This window comes from Pelobates fuscus, chromosome 12 (assembly GCF_036172605.1).
Source record: "Pelobates fuscus isolate aPelFus1 chromosome 12, aPelFus1.pri, whole genome shotgun sequence".
In the NCBI taxonomy this organism is placed as follows: domain Eukaryota; kingdom Metazoa; phylum Chordata; class Amphibia; order Anura; family Pelobatidae; genus Pelobates; species Pelobates fuscus.
Genome location: NC_086328.1, coordinates 11,265,664 through 11,288,284, shown reverse-complemented (window position 1 = coordinate 11,288,284; position 22,621 = coordinate 11,265,664). Strand labels below are relative to the sequence as shown.

The 22,621-nt window shown below is 41.9% G+C and overlaps 1 protein-coding gene across 3 annotated transcripts; it reads right to left on the bottom strand.

The window, feature by feature from the left end:
- Positions 1 to 4,692: 4,692 nt before the first annotated feature.
- Positions 4,693 to 21,154, bottom strand: EMC8 (ER membrane protein complex subunit 8). 3 transcript variants are annotated; one of them, XM_063438432.1, is made up of 7 exons: positions 21,073 to 21,146; positions 20,419 to 20,551; positions 19,881 to 20,090; positions 18,504 to 18,580; positions 17,595 to 17,664; positions 9,288 to 9,382; positions 4,693 to 5,339 (listed from the first exon to the last, which is right to left on the bottom strand). In XM_063438432.1, exons 3-7 carry the CDS (start codon positions 20,085 to 20,087, stop codon positions 5,180 to 5,182), a joined length of 609 nt encoding a protein of 202 aa, XP_063294502.1. In that variant the 5' UTR covers positions 20,088 to 20,090; positions 20,419 to 20,551; positions 21,073 to 21,146; the 3' UTR covers positions 4,693 to 5,179. The 3 variants fall into 3 exon arrangements, with proteins under 3 accessions (XP_063294502.1, XP_063294504.1, XP_063294503.1); XM_063438434.1 differs by having other exon boundaries at positions 20,419 to 20,576; positions 21,073 to 21,140; XM_063438433.1 differs by lacking the exon at positions 20,419 to 20,551 and having other exon boundaries at positions 21,073 to 21,154.
- Positions 21,155 to 22,621: the final 1,467 nt, after the last annotated feature.

Below are 22,621 nucleotides of genomic sequence, written 5' to 3'. Positions count from 1 at the left end.
ACTGACGGAGAGAGGTGATAGACTGCCCAGGGTACGAACACAAGCTCACACTGACCATTCAATAGACATGCCACAGAGAGATTAGCTCTATTGCATGGCAGGGCAGGAACTGTGATAGCAAAAGATGCTTCGGCATCACACCACCAAGCCACCCGGCCGGCAAGCTCCATTTCCCCCCCCGCACTGCTGACTGAGGCCTGCTACACATATACACCTGCTCATTCAGCATGTATTACAATAATGTTACATCAGCTATGGTCTTGCAACTTTCCCTCACTGGCACAGGAAATAAAAATTGACGGAGGACCGAAGGGAGTAGCTTAGGGATGACAGATGGGAAAACAAATGATTGGGTAACACAGGGAGCCGCCAATGCTATAGTCCATGGTCCCAAACTGATATTACCACTTGACATTACGGTTTGCTCACACGGTTATGCCGTTATGCCTGTGATATATACTTACCATGTGAATTAAGGTCTTACACCATTAAATATAAGGACGATAAAGTAGCAGAGGGGGCTACCCCACACAATTGTACCATATACTGGAATAGACCCTAACGGGAGAAAAGAGTGTTTCCTTAACTATGTTATCGAAGTTTGTGTATAACGAATCCCTTGAACCTTACTTTATGTCTTGTTTGTTCTTGAAAAACTCAAAATAAAGATTGACCAAAAAAAAAAAAACCCTTTTGCACCGTCGAGGGGCCTTGACAGAGGTGGATGCTATAGTACCAGGAAAACAAGTTTGTTTACCTGGCACTATAACTTCCCTTTAAGGCTTTGTATTGATTTGTATGCAGCATAGAAAGAGCTCTGGTTATTACAGCCAAACCCCAATCTCCCAATGTCCTCAATGGCATTCTGGCGAAGACCGCACAACACTGGAAGTTTTCCCTGCTTGGAAGCGGAGGGAAAGTGGGTATTTCTTGAAAATTTACATGAAATACATCATGTATGTTTGTGATACAGTATGCATTCAATGTATTTGGGGCCAATTTAAACACCATACAAAAATAAAAAAGGTAGAGGTGCACTATAAGACCCAAACTAACACCCAATGCTGCATTCCCCCAGTATCCTTGCTTTTCTCTCCCGATATCCTCCCAAGCGCCTTCTTCATTCAGGACTTTCACTTATCTCCCCTTTCCAGGCGTCCTCCTGTGTTATGTTTCCAAACCACAAGTTCACAGGTTTAAATGCTTTCTGAAATCTCAACTATTCAGAGAAGTGGAATACTTACCTATAAATGTTCTACCTTCCTACTAATTTAACACCAAAGATAATTACCAGATCGCATGCCTGCCCTTTACCCTAAAATGTCAGTGTTAGCTTCATACGCAGTTTACATTACTACAAGACAGTTGGCGTTTAAAACACTAACTGGGAGTGATTAATAATGGCAGCTGTTATAATGTGGTCCACAAAGACTGTCAATCAAGCAGATTATATATAACTGCACATGTACAGGCAGGTAATGGACATAGAGCCCCTATGAATAATTAAAATTGTAGTTAGAGGGACAAAAAGGTGTAAAATATAGATAAGAGTATATAATAATATAATAGAAATTTCACATTTGTATGCATTCAATGTGCTAGCAAACAGTCCCTTTAAAGAATGCAACAGAGAGAAGATTTAAAAAAAAAAAAAAAAAATTTAATTAAAAAGAAAGTCTTTTCTCTGGAAATTAAACTATCAAATAAAACATTAAAAAAAAAAAATAACTGGGGGGCGGAGCCAACAATAAAACGGAGCAGACGCCATTTACTAGAGCTCCACACGGCCAGCGCAAACTATAAGAAATATCTGCACACCCGCAGCCCATCGACTAAAACCAACGACCGATACGACCCCCTGACACCAGGCTGAACACACAGATGCCTTTTTTCCAAAAAACGGGCACAAAAAGACGCACTAAGGGAACGGGGGCCTACCGCACACGCGACCAGTACCTCACCAGGGAGCTGACAGCGTGGCTTGATCGGAGCTCGCAACACACAGAAGCAGACTCCCACACGTCGGAAGCAATGGGACGGAGGTCTCACAAACCGGCCACAAGTGCTTCCACTCCACACAGGGACGTAAGCAGCTTGCTGCACACCCCTCCACCTGCACAGATCCGGGCCCACACGGAGGCCTCACCAGAAAGGTCTGAAGATGGGGACTCAGTGCTCAGCACTGCTACATCCATCACAGGCAATGCAAAACTGCAGACTAATGATGGTCTGACACCAGCGACGAAACAAGACATCCAGGCCATGCTGGTGGGACTCCAGGGTAACTTACAGAAGATGTGGCAAACAGATCTAAAAGGGCTAGAGGCAGAAGTACAGGCGGTATCGGCCCGTACTCAGGCCACTGAACGAGAAACTACAGACCTGCGCCGAGACCTAATCTCACTAACAGATACAGTAGCCCAGCTGCAAACAACGCAGGCCACCATCTCCAGGCAAGTAAACATCCTAGACGACCGGGGGCGGAGGAAAAATGTCAAGATCAGGGGGATATCGGAGTCAGTGCCACTGGAGGAACTGCCCCATTTTATCAGGCGCCTGGTGGCCTCCCTCATCCCCAACAGGCAGGCAAAACACTTTATATTTGATGGCGTATAACGCATAGCCAAGCCGCAACGGGCACCCAAATCAGCCCCGCGTGACGTAATCCTGCGCTGCCAAACCTTAACGGATAAAATAGCCTTAATAACTGCTATGAGAGGGAAGGCTCCATACCACTTCGAATCGCAGCAAATCACCTTCTTCCAGGACCTATGCAGGGACACTAACATGGCGCAAGAGCTTGCAACAAGTGACCGTTGCCCTACAGGCAGCAGGCCTCGTCTATAGGTGGGCAACCCCCAGAACGCTATGGGTAACGAAAGACGACCAACACTACAAAATCACCAACGCAGAAGACGGACCGGCCTTGCTGACTACGCTGGGGCTTCCTGTCAACGACTTAGGAGCAGACACTCCGCATCCTGGACCTGAGACGTGAACCCGGGACTATACAATAGACATTTCGTTCATGTTCCCTACCAGGACTTTGTCTTTTCTTTTTCTTTGTTTCTATTATTATTGTTCTGTCTTACTAAGTAAGATACATGTTTCCCTCACTATACCAAGTTCACTTACCCCCTCCACGATAAGGGACTGCATGTCCTTGTAACCTTAAGACAACAAAGTAACACACCGCTCTGGCTCCCCCTCCCCCCTAATGCCCCGGGGTCCAGGGACATAGCCATCGTTGGAGCACACATTCGCAAACGATCTCACATCTCTGACACACAATCTCCCTCCACAGCCTCAAGACCTCAGTCTCACGACGACACCGATACCCATGCTCTATAACCCGACTCCACTACACATAGACGACATTTTAACCCCTAGCCCTTTTACTGCTACTCAACTCTACATACACCTCTTAGTCGAAAAGGGAAAGGTAGCTTACCAGCGTAATCCCTGTATCAGACCCAAATCGCCTTTGGTGCAATGTACCACAATAACGCTTACCACAAACCTTTAAGACACAGGCAACCAACTCGATATAACCAACCAGTCCCATATAATTAAAATGTGCACTGATCACCCTTGCTCCAACCGCGAGATGCTCAGACTACTGCTATATTTTATGCATGTGCTGTTGTGGCAACCCAATACAATGTCTGTTACCTTAAATTTGCACTGAAAAATAAAGATTTACAAAAAAAATAAAAATAAAAAAATCACTGGGAGGGGGGGGAGGGGCGAAAAAAAAAAAAAAAAAAAAAAAAAAATCGCAATTTTGTTCCCCTCATGTGATGCGCACTCAGTTTTCGTTTAAACATGTATCCACTATTAAGAAATTCAAACCACAGTTCAATGACCAACAGGGAGTCAATACAGAGTATTCAGTTCCAGGATAGGCAGGTTTCGTTTTCTACATTTAAATTTATTTTTTTGTTTAATACAGGGGATAAATAAACAGAATGGTTATAAAAAAAAAAAACAAAAAAAAAAAAACAGTTCCCCTTTAACTTGTGTATGGCAAAACAGCTCCACTGATTATAGTAGTGTATCAAACAATTACATTGTACACAAACTCTGTAATGGACCCACCATCATCAGAATTGTCATTTTCATAAAAAGGAGCAATGTGTGGATATCATCAATAGTGTAAAGGAGAAGGAAAGAAAAGCAAAAACATAATTTAAACTTTCACATTGCTGGTAAGACATGCTGTGAGCATCAAAAACATTTAAGATTTAACCGAGTAGTTAGAATATTGTAAAAAAAAAAAAAAAATGAAACAAAAACAAACCTCAAGTCACACAGTAAAGCCGTCTAAAAATTAACTAGATGGGAAGAAGGAAGGTACGATTTGCTTGTAGAAACGAGGTTGAAACACACTACAAGTACGGCAGTGACATTAAACCAAAACATACTTTTTTTCTTAGGAAAGGCTCTGGGTGGCTAACAGAAATAAAACACACCCATAGTGGTATATATCAGCTGTACAACCACTTCCCAGTCTCATGCAAAACATGGATCAAAATAGATCTTATTCACGCCAAAGGCTTTTGTCCATAATTGAATGCAAAGCAGCCTGTGATCTCTGGAGAGAAAGAACCATTTAAAAATTATCAAGTTCCTAAACATTTTTTTTTTTTTTCCCATTACAGAGAGACAAGAGGGAAACCGAAACAAAACAAGCAGTGATTAAATCCTATATTTCATGTTGTGCCAAACATAGTGTGGTTAATCACTTAGAATTCAATATATTTTAAGCTCTATAACAAACCAGATACTAATCACACTGCGTCGGAAAAGGTTTGAACATTAAAAAGTCTTTTTTTTTTTTTTTTTTGAAACCTCTTGTAGATGCCATTTGAGAAAACTGGAAAAATCCTTAGAAATTATCTTCTTATTATAGAAAATCAGGATACAATTTTAAGAGAGGGCTGTCAGAACTTTGCAGAATCTGCTGGCTATTTCCCCGTTCTCTATGACACAGACGGACATGAAACGCCTTCATTGCTCTTAAATAGCTTATCAGTGAGAAAACTAGCTGCATAAGGAGCTCTCCCTGCCATCTTGAGTTGCTCATCCCCATCTGGGTAGAGATGTTTCTTAATCCAACGGTTACTACATTCAGAGGTCAGCTTGCATATCACGGATTGAGCCAGAGATCTCTGCAATCTTAGCATAGATGGATGATTGATTTGTTGATATCTGGATTGGCCCAGTCATTACGGAGGTCATCAAGATGGCTGTCAAAATCCACAAGGGACTCATAAGACCTGCTGTCCATGAGGGATGCAGAAATTCGTTGTGCCTCTGGCCAGTCTTCAAAGAAATTCCTGGATTGAGACAAAGTGATGTAATAAATACAAAAACCTATACTACGATTGGTTTAAGTATAAAAGGAATAGGATCTTAAACAAAATCTCTAAAGGTAGTCCCATCACTACTATTCAAGGTAATATACCAGAATTAATCTTAAAAAAAAAAAAAAAAAAAAAAAACTGGATTGGAGCTGGTATCAGGTGAATATCAGATATTACACTTGATAAGAAAACCTTTCACACTACTGCAGCAGACTTATAATATATCTTCCAAAAAGAGATTTTTACTTATCTGAGAATAAAAAGCTGCGCAGGAAATCATATTCTAAGAGACGATCATAATATTCTAAATAAAAAAATGAACAAACTGTTTGAGAAGGATTTTAATTCTAAGAACAATTCCTTCTGTTATGAAATTTTGAGAATAGACACTAAAGATCAAAAACCTAAAGTTTGGAATCATTTATTTTATTTATTTATAAAATATTTTACCAGGAAAGCTACATTGAGATTTCTCTCGTTTTCAAGTATGTCCTGGGTCCACAAATAATTGGGATAAAGATTTTTGAACCCCTGTACATATTGATCAATGGTAGAAGTCTATATTTTCAGTAAAAAAAAAAATAAAAAATAAACCCAAAAGAAAAAAAAAAAAAAAACACTACATTGTTCGAACTTTATCAAACTTTAATTAAAAATACTCCATTAGTGGCATCTTGTCCCTAAAATTATGAGTAAAATAAATCTCGCAGACTCTCCACTTTGTTGGAGATGTAAGCATGTTGCATGAGTAGTTTGAAGCATATTTGGTGGGACTGCCATCTGTTGAATAAGATATAGAGGAGGAGGATAAAATAATGAATTAAGTTACTGGTCAATGAATTGGGGGAATTACTTTAAAGTATGATGTTCTATTTTCAGGTATACCGACTCAAAAAATATATTTACTAATTAATTTGACTATGGCTGATAAAGTCGCAATTTCTAGATTTTGGCTAAAACAAGAAACCCCTTCCTGGCCTTACATTTTAAAATCAACTTAAATATCAATCTATAATAAACTAAGGGAATATATTATGAGAAGTATGAATGGTATAAAAAAGATGGCAACATTGGTTGGGTGCTTTAATTACAAATTTAACTAGCCATACTTAGCTATAATTTGTATGTTTGCCTAATACATAAAGTGAAGCTATAAGCTTTGTTACCTCGTTTCTTAGAACCAAGGAAATAGTCTTATTCATTCAATTCTAATTATTACATCTCTCTCTTATTTCTAAACATCTTCCTCAGCTGACCAGTGGGGGGGAAAAAAAAAAAAAAAAAGAATACAAAAACCACAAGCCATAGAAGATTATCCACGATCTTCTGATATGACATCAAATATCAGATCCAGGATACACACAATATCCAGTTATGTTCTAATGGGGAAACAGATACAACATGGACCTTTCTGCTGGTCCTTGTGGACTGGTCTGTGAAGCACTGCTTTTTAAAGGAATAAATAAATAAAAATGTATCCTACATATAAAAATAAATGCATTTGAAATCCCTGGTATTTGCAGAGGCAGCATTCAGTTCATCCCAGACCCCAGTGGTGCAATCAATCCTAGAGCCTTAATGATATCCCAGGGTTCACTGCCCGTCACCAACATTTAAGACTGAACATCTATGGACAGCTAAAGTGCATGTGAAGCTGTTGTACAATACCAGAGCAGTTATGGAGGTTCTGGGACCCATTTGTCTTGTCTAACTGCTCCATAACAGTTGACAGAAAACCAAAATATTATGGCCACAGATCCAGGGCACCATAATCAGTACAATGAGCTGTAGTGGTAACATGTAACGTACACTGTACACATAAAACATGTATGATCAAGTGGTGCAGGGGGCAGAGCCAGCACCCTAGCGAGATGTTGCTGGATCTCCACACTGAACTGCTAACCTAAAAGATCTGTGTGTAGAAATAAATGTACCCACAGAGCTGGCTTGGGGAACCATCAGTCCAACTACAGATGGGGAAGAAATCGAAGAAGCACGGGGTTGATCCGGGCTCCAGATCCCGTGATATTGTGACTTTCTTGAAACAGGCTCCTACACCAGTGACCGCTAAGATGGTTACATAGTTACATAGTTAGATAGCTGAAAAGAGACTTGCGTCCATCAAGTTCAGCCTTCCTCACATTTGTTTTTTGCTGTTGATCCAAAAGAAGGCAAAAAAAACCAAAAAAAAAACCCCAGTTTGAAGCACAATTTTGCAACAAGCTAGGACAAAAAATTCCTTCTTGACCCCAGAATGGCAGTCAGATTTATCCTTGGATCAAGCAGTTATTACCCTACATTGAAGGATTATATCCTTGAATATTCTGTCTTTGCAAGTATGCATCTAGTAGCTGTTTGAACATCTGTATGGACTCTGATAAAACCACTTCTTCAGGCAGAGAATTCCACATCCTGATTGTTCTTACAGTAAAAAAACCTTTCCTTTGCCTTAGACGAAATCTTCTTTCTTCCAGTCTAAATGCATGACCTCGTGTCCTATGTAAAGTCCGGTTTGTGAATAGATTCCCACACAATGGTTTGTATTGGCCCCGAATATATTTGTATAATGTTATCATATCCCCTCTCAGGCGACGTTTTTCTAAACTAAATAGGTTTACATTTGTTAACCTTTCTTCATAGCTGATATGTTCCATTCCTTTTATTAATTTTGTAGCCCGCCTCTGCACTTTTTTTAGTGCCATTATATCCTTCTTTAGAACAGGTGCCCAAAATTGCACAGCATATTCAATATGTGGTCTTACCAGTGATTTATAGAGAGGCAAAATGATATTCTCGTCCCGAGAATGAATGCCCTTTTTCATGCATGACAATACCTTACTGGCCTTGGCCACTGCTGATTGACATTGCACATTGTTGCATAGTTTGTTGTCTATAACAATTCCCAAGTCCTTTTCGTGTGTTGTTATCCCTAATTCACTTCCATTAAGGGTATACGTTGCTTGTGTATTCTTTACGCCGAAGTGCATAACTTTGCATTTTTCAACATTAAATTTCATCTGCCATTTGAGTGCCCAGTCCTCCAGTCTATCTAAATCATTCTGCAGCAAAGTAATATCTTGCTCACATTGTATTATTTTACAAAGTTTTGTGTCATCTGCAAACACTGAAACATGACTTTCAATGCTGTCTTCAAGATCATTTATAAAAATGTTAAATAAAAGGGGTCCCAGAACAGACCCCTGAGGGACACCACTTGCCACCTCTGTCCAGCTTGAAAATTTACCATTAACGACAACTCTTTGTATTCTGTTTTTAAGCCATTGTTCTACCCAAGAACAAGCATTTGGCTCACAGAAGCCTACTATCCTGCTTCCTCGCACAAGAACAGCCTGACTTTCATAATGCAGGTTTTACCCCAGGTATCTTTAGCCACATAGCTACCTTTATCAGGACTTATCCAGAAATACCATTGTATGGAGAAAGTCACTGATAGATTCTGCAAGAGTCCATAAGATTTCATTTAAGTGGGATCCACACAGGCTCCTCGTGGAAAACAGTGACAAGACCTATCCTATAACTTACAGAGACACCTGCTGTACCTCAGGAGATGAGGCTCCCGTAAGTATCCATGCTAGCAGTGAACCACCCCACGTGGTCTGTTAACAACAAGAGGTATTGTTCTGTATTAGAACACTGAAATGGGTTCTGGCCTTGACTCATATGTTGATCTTGCCTTTCCAATTAAGATTTACTTTAATAAAATAAAAAAAAGGACATTACAAAAAGATTAATGTGTACAGTTCTGTATGATATATTAATACAGAATATGTACTTCTTGCTGGGGGATGTAGTTATGGTTAAATATAAAAAAATAAAATATCTTTGCCCAAGTTGTGGCACTGGTTGTCTCCACTAGGTGGAGCAGTCAATACTCTTTTCACAGCACCCATGTGTACTCACTCATGCTGATCCCTGCATTTCCACCGGTTGTCGTGGTGCTCATAAATGTTAATTGAAGGAATTATGCAGTCCATGGAGAATTTTGTGTTGTCCACCTAGTCAAAGAGAAAGCACTGCCATGTTACCAAACATTTGTTTAAATAATATTCTGGTGCAAAGTAGCAGAAATAAAACATCACTTCAAAAGTATTGTTTCCTCTAAACTCTGTCATCCTGAACTTGTCACTAAGGCCTCGACTACCGTATATACTCGAGTATAAGTCGAGTTTTTCAGCACATTTTTTGTGCTCAAAAACCCCAACTCGACTTATACTCGAGTCAATGTCTGTATTATGGCAATTTACATTGCCATAATACAGACAATGGGGCTGTGTAGGATGGGGCTGGCAGGAAGCATTTTCTTACCTCTCCTGCAGCTCCTGTCAGCTCCCTCCTCCTCCGCGCCGGTCCGGTCAGCTCCCTCTGCAAGTCCCAGTGTAAGTCTCAGAGTGCGGCCGCAAGACTTACACTGGGACTTGCAGAGGGAGCTGACCGTACTGGCGCGGAGGAGGAGGGAGCTGACAGGAGCTGCAGGAAAGGTAAGAAAATGCTCTCTGCCAGCCCCCCTCCACTGAACTGCCAATGCCAGTGGACCACCAGGGAGTGAGAGCCCCCCTCCCTGCCATGTATCAAGCAGGGAGGGGGGGGGCAAATTTTTTTTTAATAAAATAATATAATAACAAAAACAATTACCGTATATACTCGAGTATAAGCCGACCCGAATATAAGCCGAGGCCCCTAATTTTACCCCAAAAAACTGGGAAAACTTATTGACTCGAGTATAAGACTAGGGTGGGAAATGCAGCAGCTACTGGTAAATTTCTAAATAAAATTAGATCCTAAAAAAATATATTAATTGAATATTTATTTACAGTGTGTGTATAATGAATGCAGCGTGTGTATGAATGCAGCGTGTGTATGAATGCAGCGTGTGTATGAATGCAGCGTGTGTATGAATGCAGCGTGTGTATGAGTGCAGCGTGTGTATGAGTGCAGCGTGTGTATGAGTGCAGCGTGTGTATGAGTGCAGCGTGTGTATGAGTGCATCGTGTGTATGAGTGCATCGTGTGTATGAGTGCATCGTGTGTATGAGTGCAGCGTGTGTATGAGTGCAGCGTGTGTGTGTGTGTATATGAGTGCAGTGTGTGTGTGTGTATATGAGTGCAGTGTGTGTGTGTGTATATGAGTGCAGTGTGTGTGTGTGTGTGTATATGAGTGCAGTGTGTGTGTGTGTGTGTGTATATGAGTGCAGTGTGTGTGTGTATTTATGAGTGCAGTGTGTGTGTGTGTGTATATGAGTGCAGTGTGTGTGTGTATATGAGTGCAGTGTGTGTGTGTATGTGTGCAGTGTGTGTGTGTATGTGTGCAGTGTGTGTGTGTGTGTTGCAGTGGTGGGGGGGTGGGCAATTTTATTATTTTATTTATTATTTTAATATATTTTTTCATTATTATTTCTTATTATTATTTTGTATTTAATTATTATTTTTATTTTCGTCCCCCCTCCCTGCTTTATATATGGCAGGGAGGGGGGCTCCTTCCCTGGTGGTCCAGCGGCATTGGCAGTTCAGTGGGGGGGAGAGGGGGGCTGGCAGAGATCTTACTTACCCGTCCTGCAGCTCCTGTCAGCTCTCTCCTCCTCCGCGCCGTCCGTTCAGCTCTTCTGTCAGCTCACACTGTAAGTCTCGCGAGGACGGGTAAGTAAGATCTCTGCCAGCCCCCCTCTCCCTCAGTCTGTATTATGGCAATGCAAATTGCCATAATACAGACTATTGACTCGAGTATAAGCCGAGTTCCGGTTTTTCAGCACAAAAAATGTGCTGAAAAACTCGGCTTATACTCGAGTATATACGGTAAATTAAAATAATAAAAAAAAAAAAAAAAAATGCCCACCCCCCCCACCAAGGCTCTGCAACACATACACAAACACACACACACACTGTAAATAAATCTTCAATTAATATAATTTTTTTAGGATCTAATTTTATTTAGAAATTTACCAGTAGCTGCTGCATTTCCCACCCTAGTCTTATACTCGAGTCAATACGTTTTCACAGTTTTTTGGGGTAAAATTAAAGGGCCTCGGCTTATATTCTGGTCGGCTTATACTCTAGTATATACAGTAAATAGTTTTGGATTTTGGAGAGGTTTTTTTAAAATAATTTTTCCAAAATTGTAAAAAAGCTCCGACTGGGAGATGAAACATTGACATCTTTGGATTCACCAAAAATAAAAATCGGATGAACAAAGCCTAGAGTGCCGGTATCTTTTTGATATTCCTATATTGGGGGGGGGGAGGAGAGGGAGGGAGGGAGGGAGGGAGGGAGGGAGGGATGGATGGATGGATGGATGGATGCATACATACATAATTACAGAATCCAGCGCACTCGCTTATTCCCTAAACAATGATTTAAAATCTTAGCGATTGCAATAGTTTTATTTAAAAACACCTCACCAAGTAACTAAAATGGGGGTTTAGTTACATTATATCAGTGTTTCCCAACCCAGTCCTCAAGGCACACCTACCAGTCCAGGATTCAGGGGTGACCCAGTTGTGTCTAAGGTGTTTTTTCTTTTTTTTTCTAAAAACACCTTAGACAAAACTGGGTAATCCTTAAATCCTGGACTGGTAGGTGTGCCTTGAGGACTGGGTTGGGAAACACTGTATTATATGATCATATATTGCATAAGCCTGCCACACCGTCAATGTAGCCCATTCTTGGCAGGTTCCTACACTAGCAGCCTAATGCTTGCTCTTATGAGATTAATCCACTTACTTGGGAAATACTTCCTTACTGGGACTCTCTGCAAGGCTTATGCAGTATATGATCATATAATGTAACTAAACCCCCATTATTGTTTGCCTAGGTGAGGTGTTTTTAAATAAAACTATTGCAATCTCTAACATTTGAAATCATTGTTTAGTGAATAAGTGAGTGCGCTGGATTCTGTATATTTTGGCCCCAGCAGCACCCTATAATGAATGCATGTTCAGGTGAGTGCAGCCCTCCTGGTTTTGTTTGTATATTTGGGAGTCTGGCCAGATCCTTGGTTTTGCACCACTCCTCGTCACAGGTGCCTCATTACAGGACCCTATTTATCCTTGACTTGCAGAGAGTCCCAGTAAGGAAGTATTTCCCAAGTAAGTGAATTAATCTCATAAGAGCAAGCATTAGGCTGCTAGGATAGGACCTGCCAAGAATGGGGTACATTGACAGTGTGGCAGGCTTATGCAATGTATGATCATATAATGTAACTAAACCCCCATTATTTTTTGCCTAGGTGAGGTGTTTTTAAATAAAACTATTGCAATCGCTAAGATTTGAAATCACTGTTTAGTGAATAAGCGAGTGCGCTGGATTCTGTATTTTGCATATTTTGGCCCCAGCAGCACCCTATAATGAAAGCATGTTCAGGTGAGTGCAGCCCGTGGTGTGTGTATAAAAATTCCAAATGTTAAATTATTTTTCAAAATATTAAATCATTTGAACAGCTTTTTCAGAAAAATTTAAAACTCGATGCTCATATTTTCACCTAGTGCTGTGTACCCAAACCCTGCACGCCCATTCAATGCCAGGTCTCCATTACTGCTGGCTGTCTACATACATCGTTAGGTAGATGTGATTCCTGAGAGCCAAAGTGTGCGCAATATTTTGCTCTATTGATTGTGTGAACGGGGAATTAGGGAGCAAATATGGGTTTATTTTAAAAAGGTTTATAAACTCGACTCACTGTAAAGAAACAAACATATTAGAATAATTAGGGTTTTTGACAATTCTGGTAATATGTTGATATTTTCCAGCAAAATCTCTAACAAAGCTATTAAAACGTTTTATTTTGCCATTGTGAAAAAAAAAAACACACACACACACACGTAAAATTTAACACCATAACTCTTGGGTCACAGTTTGAGACAGAGAATACCCAGAACAGTGGAAAGGTGGTTAGGACTGAATGTACGTCACAGCACTCAGGTAAGCCACCACTTAGCCACACATTTATTCACTAAACCAGGAGCCAAGTTGGAGAATTTAGTTCATTTTGAATTCACTACAAGAACGGTTTAGTAAATAAACACATTTTTGTGGGGGAACAGGTCTTCAGATAATTTGCTCTGGTTGTCAAATGAGAAAAGCTAGCTGTGAGTTTTTAGGTGTGAGAGATGTGTGATGCCTTCAGATAATCTCCCGAAAATAATATAATAAATCGTAGTAATATTAATTAAATAACGGAGTGTTTTATAGCAGGCAAATCGGAGCCTGCAAGGGATTTTACATGATCATCCCACATTATGGCTGGAAGTGTGAGGTTCTATGGTAGCTACCACAAAAACACTGGATTAAAAAAAAAACTCCAATCAAGCACAGGGAAGCAGTGACATTTTGATGAAAGCTGTATTTACTATCAGATGCTCAGAAAAATGTTGCCTGCCCTAATAATTTAGCTAGACTAGAAAGACTACCAAACACGGCCAGACTATGGCTAACCGTGGTGGCTGATGTAGGGTACAACAGCCTTGACAGAGGCTAAATACCTCCGTCAAAATCCTGTTTTAGAAGGGTGACATCTACATTCAGTAAATCACAATTTAAAACCTACTAAGCAGGTATACATTACTGGGAGACTGTAATGTCTCTAAATTGCATGGAGACTGCTCCCTGTTTGTTTTCTTTCTAGGTCCCTAGGCAACCTTCCAGAATACAGTCTCCATCTCTCACTGCTAGAGCCGCAAAGTAACTGTATCTTATGTCCTGGTTCAGCTCCCACTGGCTGTGATCGCCTGGGGCTGAGTCAGGAGGGAATACAGATACTATGCGACACTATGTAGATCTACCACTTGTCCTGTTAAATCATGTTACAGAGAGAGTTAGAGAGATCAGCCACCGCAGGCAAAAACCCAGGGAAAAACAATATTCATTGTTTTAATGGAAAAATGGTTTAAATGATTTGCATCAATTACTATTACCGGTAAGTTGTATAAAAGCATTTTGATAATGCTTTTTGAAATATCAGTGAATTACCCGGTATACACAAGACCCATGTAACCACGTGAATAATGATTGAAATGCTACGTCAGCCAATAAAAAGATAAAATATTCATATCTGCAAAACATACAGTATGCATTATAGCAGTTACTGCTCAACTGTACATTACATAAAGGATGACTAAGCATAATTAGCCATCACTGTACTATAACTATAGATAGCGTTTTATTATTATTGCCATTTATATAGCACTAACAGATTCCGTAGCGCTTTACAATATTATGAGAGGGGGATTTAACTATAAATAGGACATTTACTAGAAAACTTACAAGGGGAGAAGGGGAGAAGGGGAGAAGGGGAGAAGGGGAGAAGGGGAGAAGGGGAGAAGGGGAGAAGGGGAGAAGGGGAGAAGGGGAGAAGGGGAGAAGGGGAGAAGGGGAGAAGGGGAGAAGGGGAGAAGGGGAGAAGGGGAGAAGGGGAGAAGGGGAGAAGGGGAGAAGGGGAGAAGGGGAGAAGGGGAGAAGGGGAGAAGGGGAGAAGGGGAGAAGGGGAGAAGGGGAGAAGGGGAGAAGGGGAGAAGGGGAGAAGGGGAGAAGGGGAGAAGGGGAGAAGGGGAGAAGGGGAGAAGGGGAGAAGGGGAGAAGGGGAGAAGGGGAGAAGGGGAGAAGGGGAGAAGGGGAGAAGGGGAGAAGGGGAGAAGGGGAGAAGGGGAGAAGGGGAGAAGGGGAGAAGGGGAGAAGGGGAGAAGGGGAGAAGGGGAGAAGGGGAGAAGGGGAGAAGGGGAGAAGGGGAGAAGGGGAGAAGGGGAGAAGGGGAGAAGGGGAGAAGGGGAGAAGGGGAGAAGGGGAGAAGGGGAGAAGGGGAGAAGGGGAGAAGGGGAGAAGGGGAGAAGGGGAGAAGGGGAGAAGGGGAGAAGGGGAGAAGGGGAGAAGGGGAGAAGGGGAGAAGGGGAGAAGGGGAGAAGGGGAGAAGGGGAGAAGGGGAGAAGGGGAGAAGGGGAGAAGGGGAGAAGGGGAGAAGGGGAGAAGGGGAGAAGGGGAGAAGGGGAGAAGGGGAGAAGGGGAGAAGGGGAGAAGGGGAGAAGGGGAGAAGGGGAGAAGGGGAGAAGGGGAGAAGGGGAGAAGGGGAGAAGGGGAGAAGGGGAGAAGGGGAGAAGGGGAGAAGGGGAGAAGGGGAGAAGGGGAGAAGGGGAGAAGGGGAGAAGGGGAGAAGGGGAGAAGGGGAGAAGGGGAGAAGGGGAGAAGGGGAGAAGGGGAGAAGGGGAGAAGGGGAGAAGGGGAGAAGGGGAGAAGGGGAGAAGGGGAGAAGGGGAGAAGGGGAGAAGGGGAGAAGGGGAGAAGGGGAGAAGGGGAGAAGGGGAGAAGGGGAGAAGGGGAGAAGGGGAGAAGGGGAGAAGGGGAGAAGGGGAGAAGGGGAGAAGGGGAGAAGGGGAGAAGGGGAGAAGGGGAGAAGGGGAGAAGGGGAGAAGGGGAGAAGGGGAGAAGGGGAGAAGGGGAGAAGGGGAGAAGGGGAGAAGGGGAGAAGGGGAGAAGGGGAGAAGGGGAGAAGGGGAGAAGGGGAGAAGGGGAGAAGGGGAGAAGGGGAGAAGGGGAGAAGGGGAGAAGGGGAGAAGGGGAGAAGGGGAGAAGGGGAGAAGGGGAGAAGGGGAGAAGGGGAGAAGGGGAGAAGGGGAGAAGGGGAGAAGGGGAGAAGGGGAGAAAGGGAGAAAGGGAGAAAGGGAGAAAGGGAGAAAGGGAGAAAGGGAGAGATGCTGCCCTTTAGGAGAGAGCAAGAGACAGGAATGTGAGGTAGAGGTTACTCTGGGAGGCCATAAAGATATGGGTTTTAAGGCACTTATTAAATGATTGAAGACTAGGGTAGAGACTGATGGCGGTAGGCAGGCTATTACATAGGAAGCGTGAGTTGGCCGTACGCGTGCGAGCAGCGGACAGGAGAAGCAGCGCGAAGAGACCGAGAAGGGGCATACCTATGGATCTGTGAAGAGATAAGAGGGGCTAGAATTGTTCAGTGCTTTATAGGTATGGATTAGCACTTTGAATGGACTCCTAAAGGATACAGTAAGCCAATGTAAGGACTGACATAGGGGTGAGGTTTGAGAGTACCGACTAGAGAGGAAAATCAGTCTGGCAGCAGCGTTCATTACAGACTGTAGCGGGGAAATATGTTTTTTGGGAAGACCGATTAGGAGAGTGTTACAATAATTCACGCAAGAGATTACTAGAGCATGGACAGGCTCCTTGGTAGCATCTTTAGTAAGAAAGTGGCGGATGCGGGCTATGTTTTTAAGATGGAATCTACAGGATTTGGCAACATACTGGATGTGAGGCCAGAATCAAGTATGACGCCAAGACAGCGCGTTTGCAATGATGGACTGATGTGGATACCACTAACTTGAACAAAGAGCGAAAGAGGAGGATCAGTATTAGGAGGAGGAAAGACAAGGAGCTCAGTTTTAGAGAGACTGAGTTTCAGAAAGCGGGAGGACATCCAGTCAGAGATGGAAGAAAGGCAAGTAGTGACACATAGCAGGAAGGCAGGTGAGAGGTCCGGGGAGGAGAGATATATCTGGGTGTCATCAGCGTACAGGTGGTAATGGAATCCAAAAGAGGTAATAAGTTTGCCAAAAGAGGCAGTATAAAGAGAACATAGAAGGGGGACCAAAGATAGAGCCATGGGGGGCTCCAACCGAGACAGGACAAAGGGAGGAGGTATCATTAGAAAAGGAGACACTAAATGAGCGTTGGGAGAGATAGGAGGAAAACCAAGAGAGGACAGTGTCACAGAGTGATTAAAGAGTTTGAAGAAGGAGAGCATGATCAACGGTGTAAAAGGCAGCAGAGAGGTCAAGAAGAATTAGTATAGAGTAGTGGCCTTTGGATTTAGCTGCGATTAGGTCGTTAGTGACTATAATAAGAGCAGTCTCTGTAGAGTGGAGGGGGCTGAAGCCAGATCGAAGAGGGTCAAGGAGAGAGTTGGAATTGAGGAAGTGAGACATACAGGTAAAGAAAAGTCTTTCCAGAAGCTCTGAGGAAAAAGGGAGCAGGGATATGGGACGATAGTAAGAGGGGGAGGACGGGTCGAGAGATGGGTTTTTTCAAGATAGGTACTACAGTGGCATGTTTAAGGTCAGCAGGGACAACGCCAGAAGAGAGAGCGAGCAGTTGAAGATGTGTGTTAAGGAAGGCAAAGGAGATAAGTGCCAAAGAGATAAGAATTCACAAAACAAAAAACAAAAAACACACAACAAGAACAAATAAGAACATTCACAAAACAAGCTTCCAATACCATTATAAGGGCAGCATCACTGAATCCTTCAGCAATCCGGGCAGCAATTCTTTCAGCAACCTGGTTGGGACTAAAGCAAGAAAAGTTTATCTGCACAAAGAAAAATTTACAGAAAATTGTTTTTTAAAAAAGGAAAAAAGTTAACTAGTATTTAATGCTTTCATGTCAAGCCCTCTGCAATTCCAGAGCAGATCCTTAAATTTTCCTCAAAGCTTGATCGCCATAACCTGCAAATCTTTTACTTCCTCATTAACTTAACGTACACATGACTACAGGAATTCCCCTCAACTGGCTCATATCCAAAATATTCAGTGTGATGTGCCCAAATATTAATAAATATATTTAATGGGAAAATCATCGATTATATTTATATCCATTTCATGCATCTCCCTCTATGTCCAAACCTTTTCAAAATCTGTCTGTTTCTGTATCTTTGGCTTTTTTTACCCCATTATCTTGGCCACTGTCTCTCAGTCACACCTTTATCACTACCACCTTCACCGCCATCTGCATATCAGTATTCCATATAACTTTCAATCATATTTAACTTCCTTGTGATGCAATCTCAACTATCCATAGTGAGCAATCTTTGACAAACCAGCTGTTGTGGCCTACATTTCCCATGATTCAGTGTGGATGGCTAAGAACCAAGAGGAACAATGCACAAAAGCTGCCTTGCAAGAGATTAGTCATCTCAGCTATGGAGTGTGATCAGGGCCCATTCTGGCTGGTGTTCTGCTGGGTCTCTCCGAGTTTGAATGTGCCAGATCATTCTCTATAGAAATCATAATTGTAATCAGATAACAAGGCTTTGCAGATGGTAACAAAAACTGCTTGTTCTAGAATTTGTTTAAGCCATAAGAATTCAAACCAAGATAGGGACCATTAAAGCTATAGCTGGTGACTTACCATGAGTCTTTCAGACGTTCATTGGCTTGGTAATATCCAGCAATCACATAGTCATTCTCTTTGCACCACGTGTCAATCTAAGAATTAAACACAAGGCCGTCAAAAGCATTGTACACAATTACCTGGAGGATGATTATAAAGCAGGAGTTTAAATAAATGGAACATAAGGTAACTACATTTATTGCCAATGAAAACATATGCTTTTTAATTCTACAAATATGCAATTTCTAATCCATAGTTAAAGTGGATTTGTTACATATACTTTATGGACACATCCACCTTTAACATTGATTCAATCTACTATGCAGTCAAGTAGAACATGGCTTGATGTCAATGTACAAAGAAATTAAAAAAAAAAAAAAAAAATAAAAAAAAAAAGGGTCATCTATATATGGTGTTTGTAACAAAATCCTGCAGCAGAAGCTATAGTAATATGTCAGTTTCCACTTCATCACACAACATAATGGCCTGCTTCTACTTTTAAAAAACATCATTAACTAGAAAACAAGCAAAAAAGTAAAATGATACGGGGCTGTTTCATATTACTACAGAGTATAACATCGCACATTCCAACGCTGGGTGAAGCTACCAGTGCGGCCTTTCATGCCCCATCTGACGTCAGCGGTGCCTGATCGTGGTCCCATCAAATGCTTCTCATAGAAAAGTATTAGATTAGACAGTTTGACCTGTTCAGAGTAGTTGGGGAGTGAGGGACACAAAACAAAAAAGCAAAAACAATTTCATGCAGAAAGGGGTGGGGGCTGCTTGTAGGGCAGGAAGGTTGAGCAGCCTGCAAAGGAGAAGATGTTGCTAGGGTACTGTGGATAGATGTAAATTTTGCACAGAATAGAGATCTGACAGTCCAACATGGGCCAGGGGTGTTACTAGCCCCGAGCAAAAAAGGGGCAAGTATCTCTGTAGGTGTAACATTTCAAGTAGAAATGCTGCGCATACAGAGTCCTACCACCACGACCACTTAAAAGCAGAAGTGGTCATGGTGGTTGGAGTAACCCTTTAAAAGGTGCATCATTAAAAATCCATCTTTAATGGAAGAAGTTATGGGACACACCTAGTTTTACTTTCTAAATTAAAGTCTATGTTTAATAATAGACTTCCACTAATTGGGATTCGCAGTAGAAAATCTGATATTTTTTATGCGTTCTTGGTTATTGAATAGACGTTAAACGAACGGACAAGAATAGAAAAATCTGAATTTCCCAGCAACAATCAGGACTTCGGTGATAGCTTTTTTTTTTCTGGATGTCTGTGAATGCAAAGCAGACAATCCCAAAACAGCCCTTAATTTAAAATGTACACCATTACACAGCATTAATAGTTCAGCATCGTGACAGGCAGATATACGTTTACACGACTTACCAAGGTTAATGCTACCTCTAGTACTGGTGCCAGTGCTATGGTACCGTGGAAAAGTGGGATGCAGTCCACAAACAGGACCTGCTGCTGTCCATCTCTTCGCTTCTGCTTCTCTGCCACTAAAATGCCATTAACAGAACAGAACGAATATTTTGCTCCATGAAGCATCATTTTGCAGTAAGCCTGTGTGGTCAATTTAAAGGTAGGCATTTTCTAAACAAAAACAAGCAGTTAAACCAGTTATTGTCATGATATGACATATGAACTTAAAGGGCAAATGATTAATACAGATGACCTAGTTGGTTTATTCTGCAGAAAAAACGTGTCCTCTAATTGCCTTTTGAGGTCTGTCCCCCGTGAGGACAGTATGTGAGTGCTGCAGGTCATTACTTAGTTTAAGAGTGTAATTTTTTAACACAACCACAATAATCGTATATATCTGAATACTTCAAATGAAAGCACGTGATTGAGATGTGGAGTAGAAGGCAGCCAGAAGCTGACGACTAGCAGGAATTTGACGCTTTAAATGGCGTGGACTCACACTTTGAAAATCTGTGCCAGCAGACAGATAGTGCTAAGCATGGGTAGGTGGAGAGTCATGTAGGAACAGATTGCTTATCGAAGTGGGTTTGGGAAGCTCAGAGGACCTCAGGTACTTAGGATTAGAAAGTAACCTGTGGCAGACATATGACAGGCAATCTGTGAGAGAGGCTAGGATCTCCACTAGAAAAAAAAAAGTGTATTGTAAAGCAAGAATGCAAACAAAAAGACCTAATATATATATATATATATATATATATATATAATTCCTTGTATTTACTAATTTAATGATGCTAGAATTGTAAACACATGTTACAGTAATTGAATGTAATTCTAACCTGACCCATATTAAAGACCCTGAGATATTAAACACATTTTACATTTTATTTCACAATCCTGGATCCTCTCCCAGCTGACCCCCACCCCCCACCGTCCATGGCCCATGGTCCCAGACATGGCTGCCCTGTGCGATGCTATGCTATGCTATCAGCCTGATATCTCACAATGATTGACAGGGGGGATCTGTAGGTGCAGGAGAACCCTGCTTACAGACACACTGGAATTCTGGGAATGTATAATGGCAGTAGTGGGCAGTACGTGCCTAAATGGGGTCCCCAGGCCCCCCAGACGGGGGTACCCCCCACCCAGTACTTACCGGAGCCTCGATAAACACCTGCTGTCAAGGAGAGCTCTCACACAGGGCAGGAAAGCAAGGAACCGGCTAGCGGAAAGACGGCACGACGGAAGTGACGCTTTAGATAATCACATGCTGATGGCAGGGCGGCCATCTTTGAACTGGGCAAGAAATGGCACAAGAGTCTAAGTTTTTTCACATTTGCATCAAGGTTATTCACTAAAAGTATGATTTGCTTGGAATTCAGAAGTGAACTTCAACACTCAGACCCTCAGACCCAAAAATTGCTGAATTGTAAAAAAGTATCCAAGTCAGTTATGGTTCTAAGTTTGTCTGCTTTGGTTTAAAAGTTGAGATTTACAAGAATTTAGTGGGAAAACATTTTAGAGCCCAAATTTACAGGGATATTCATCAAAGTGAGAATTTTAAAGTGAATTCAAAATTTAAGGTAAAAAGTAGCTGTACTAGAAAAAGTTGCAAAGTCAGTTTGGCATTCACTTGGAATATACTTTGAATTCTCACTATAGTGAATAACTCTGAGATTCTTCCTGTAAACTGCATGTTATATTGAATCCAATATTTTGATCTAATTTACAGTATGAGGTTGAAAAACATCACAGGCCCGAGTAATCACATAGACAGATGGGGTAAAACAGAAATCAGAAGACATAAAATATAAATTAAGAACTAATAGTAATGGGGTTTAGGATCACCATCAGGGACGTACAGCCAACATAGCACTTTTTAGGACCCAAGGACTTTATAACTATTGTCACATTGGTACTGTCACACCTAGACCACCACAACAATTGTATGTAAAGTATGCCAGATGACCTTTTCTCATCATTACAGATCATACACTACACACTAGCACTCATTATTACACTGAGACAGATTTACACCTAGACCAATTTGAGAAACTACTCTGGCTCCTCACCAAACATTGCACATCTGTCAAACTCTTTTCCGCTATCCAATAAAGACACTGTGCAAGTTACGGATGTATTTTATGTGCCTTAAAGACTACTTAGATTCTCGAAAACTGCACATATTGGGGAAGGTCCATTGCAAGGATTCTGTATCACTTCCCCCATGTGTCTCTCAACTCCTCGTGTCTCATACTCCACTAACCTTTGTGTCTCTCCCCTAAGAGGAATCTCGCTCATCCTTCCTCCCGCGGACCGCGGTTGAGGAAGCTACTCTATCCTTACTACCCACTGAACTACAGAGAATGGGGGGGAGTATGCTCTTAGCAGCCCTTTTCCTCCATTCCACCTGGAGATTGCATTCCCTGTGCCGATGCGCAGCCCGGTATTGGGGTGAAGCTGTTAAAAGAAGACGAGGGCAGGCCATATAACTTATGATGTGCTGCCTATCAATATGTTTAACCCCTTGAGGACACATGACGTGTGACATGTCATGATTCCCTTTTATTCCAGAAGCTTGGTCCTTAAGGGGTTAAGGGGTTAAGCTGCATGTGTTTAAGAAAACATGGTACATCTGGAACCATACTCCATACTAGTGCAGACAGCACACTCTGGAGCTTCCTGACAATAGACATAGGTTAATT

Excerpts from the sequence above, each read along its gene's own strand:
- EMC8 (XM_063438433.1), bottom strand. The coding sequence starts at position 20,087 with ATGCCTACCTTTAAATTGACCACACAGGCTTACTGCAAAATGATGCTT. Across the intron at positions 18,581-19,880 it reads TAGAGGTAGCATTAACCTTG|ATTGACACGTGGTGCAAAGA; the intron begins GTAAGTCGTGTA and ends TTTAATTCTTAG. Across the intron at positions 9,383-17,594 it reads GTGATGCTGCCCTTATAATG|GTGGACAACACAAAATTCTC; the intron begins GTATTGGAAGCT and ends CTCTTTGACTAG.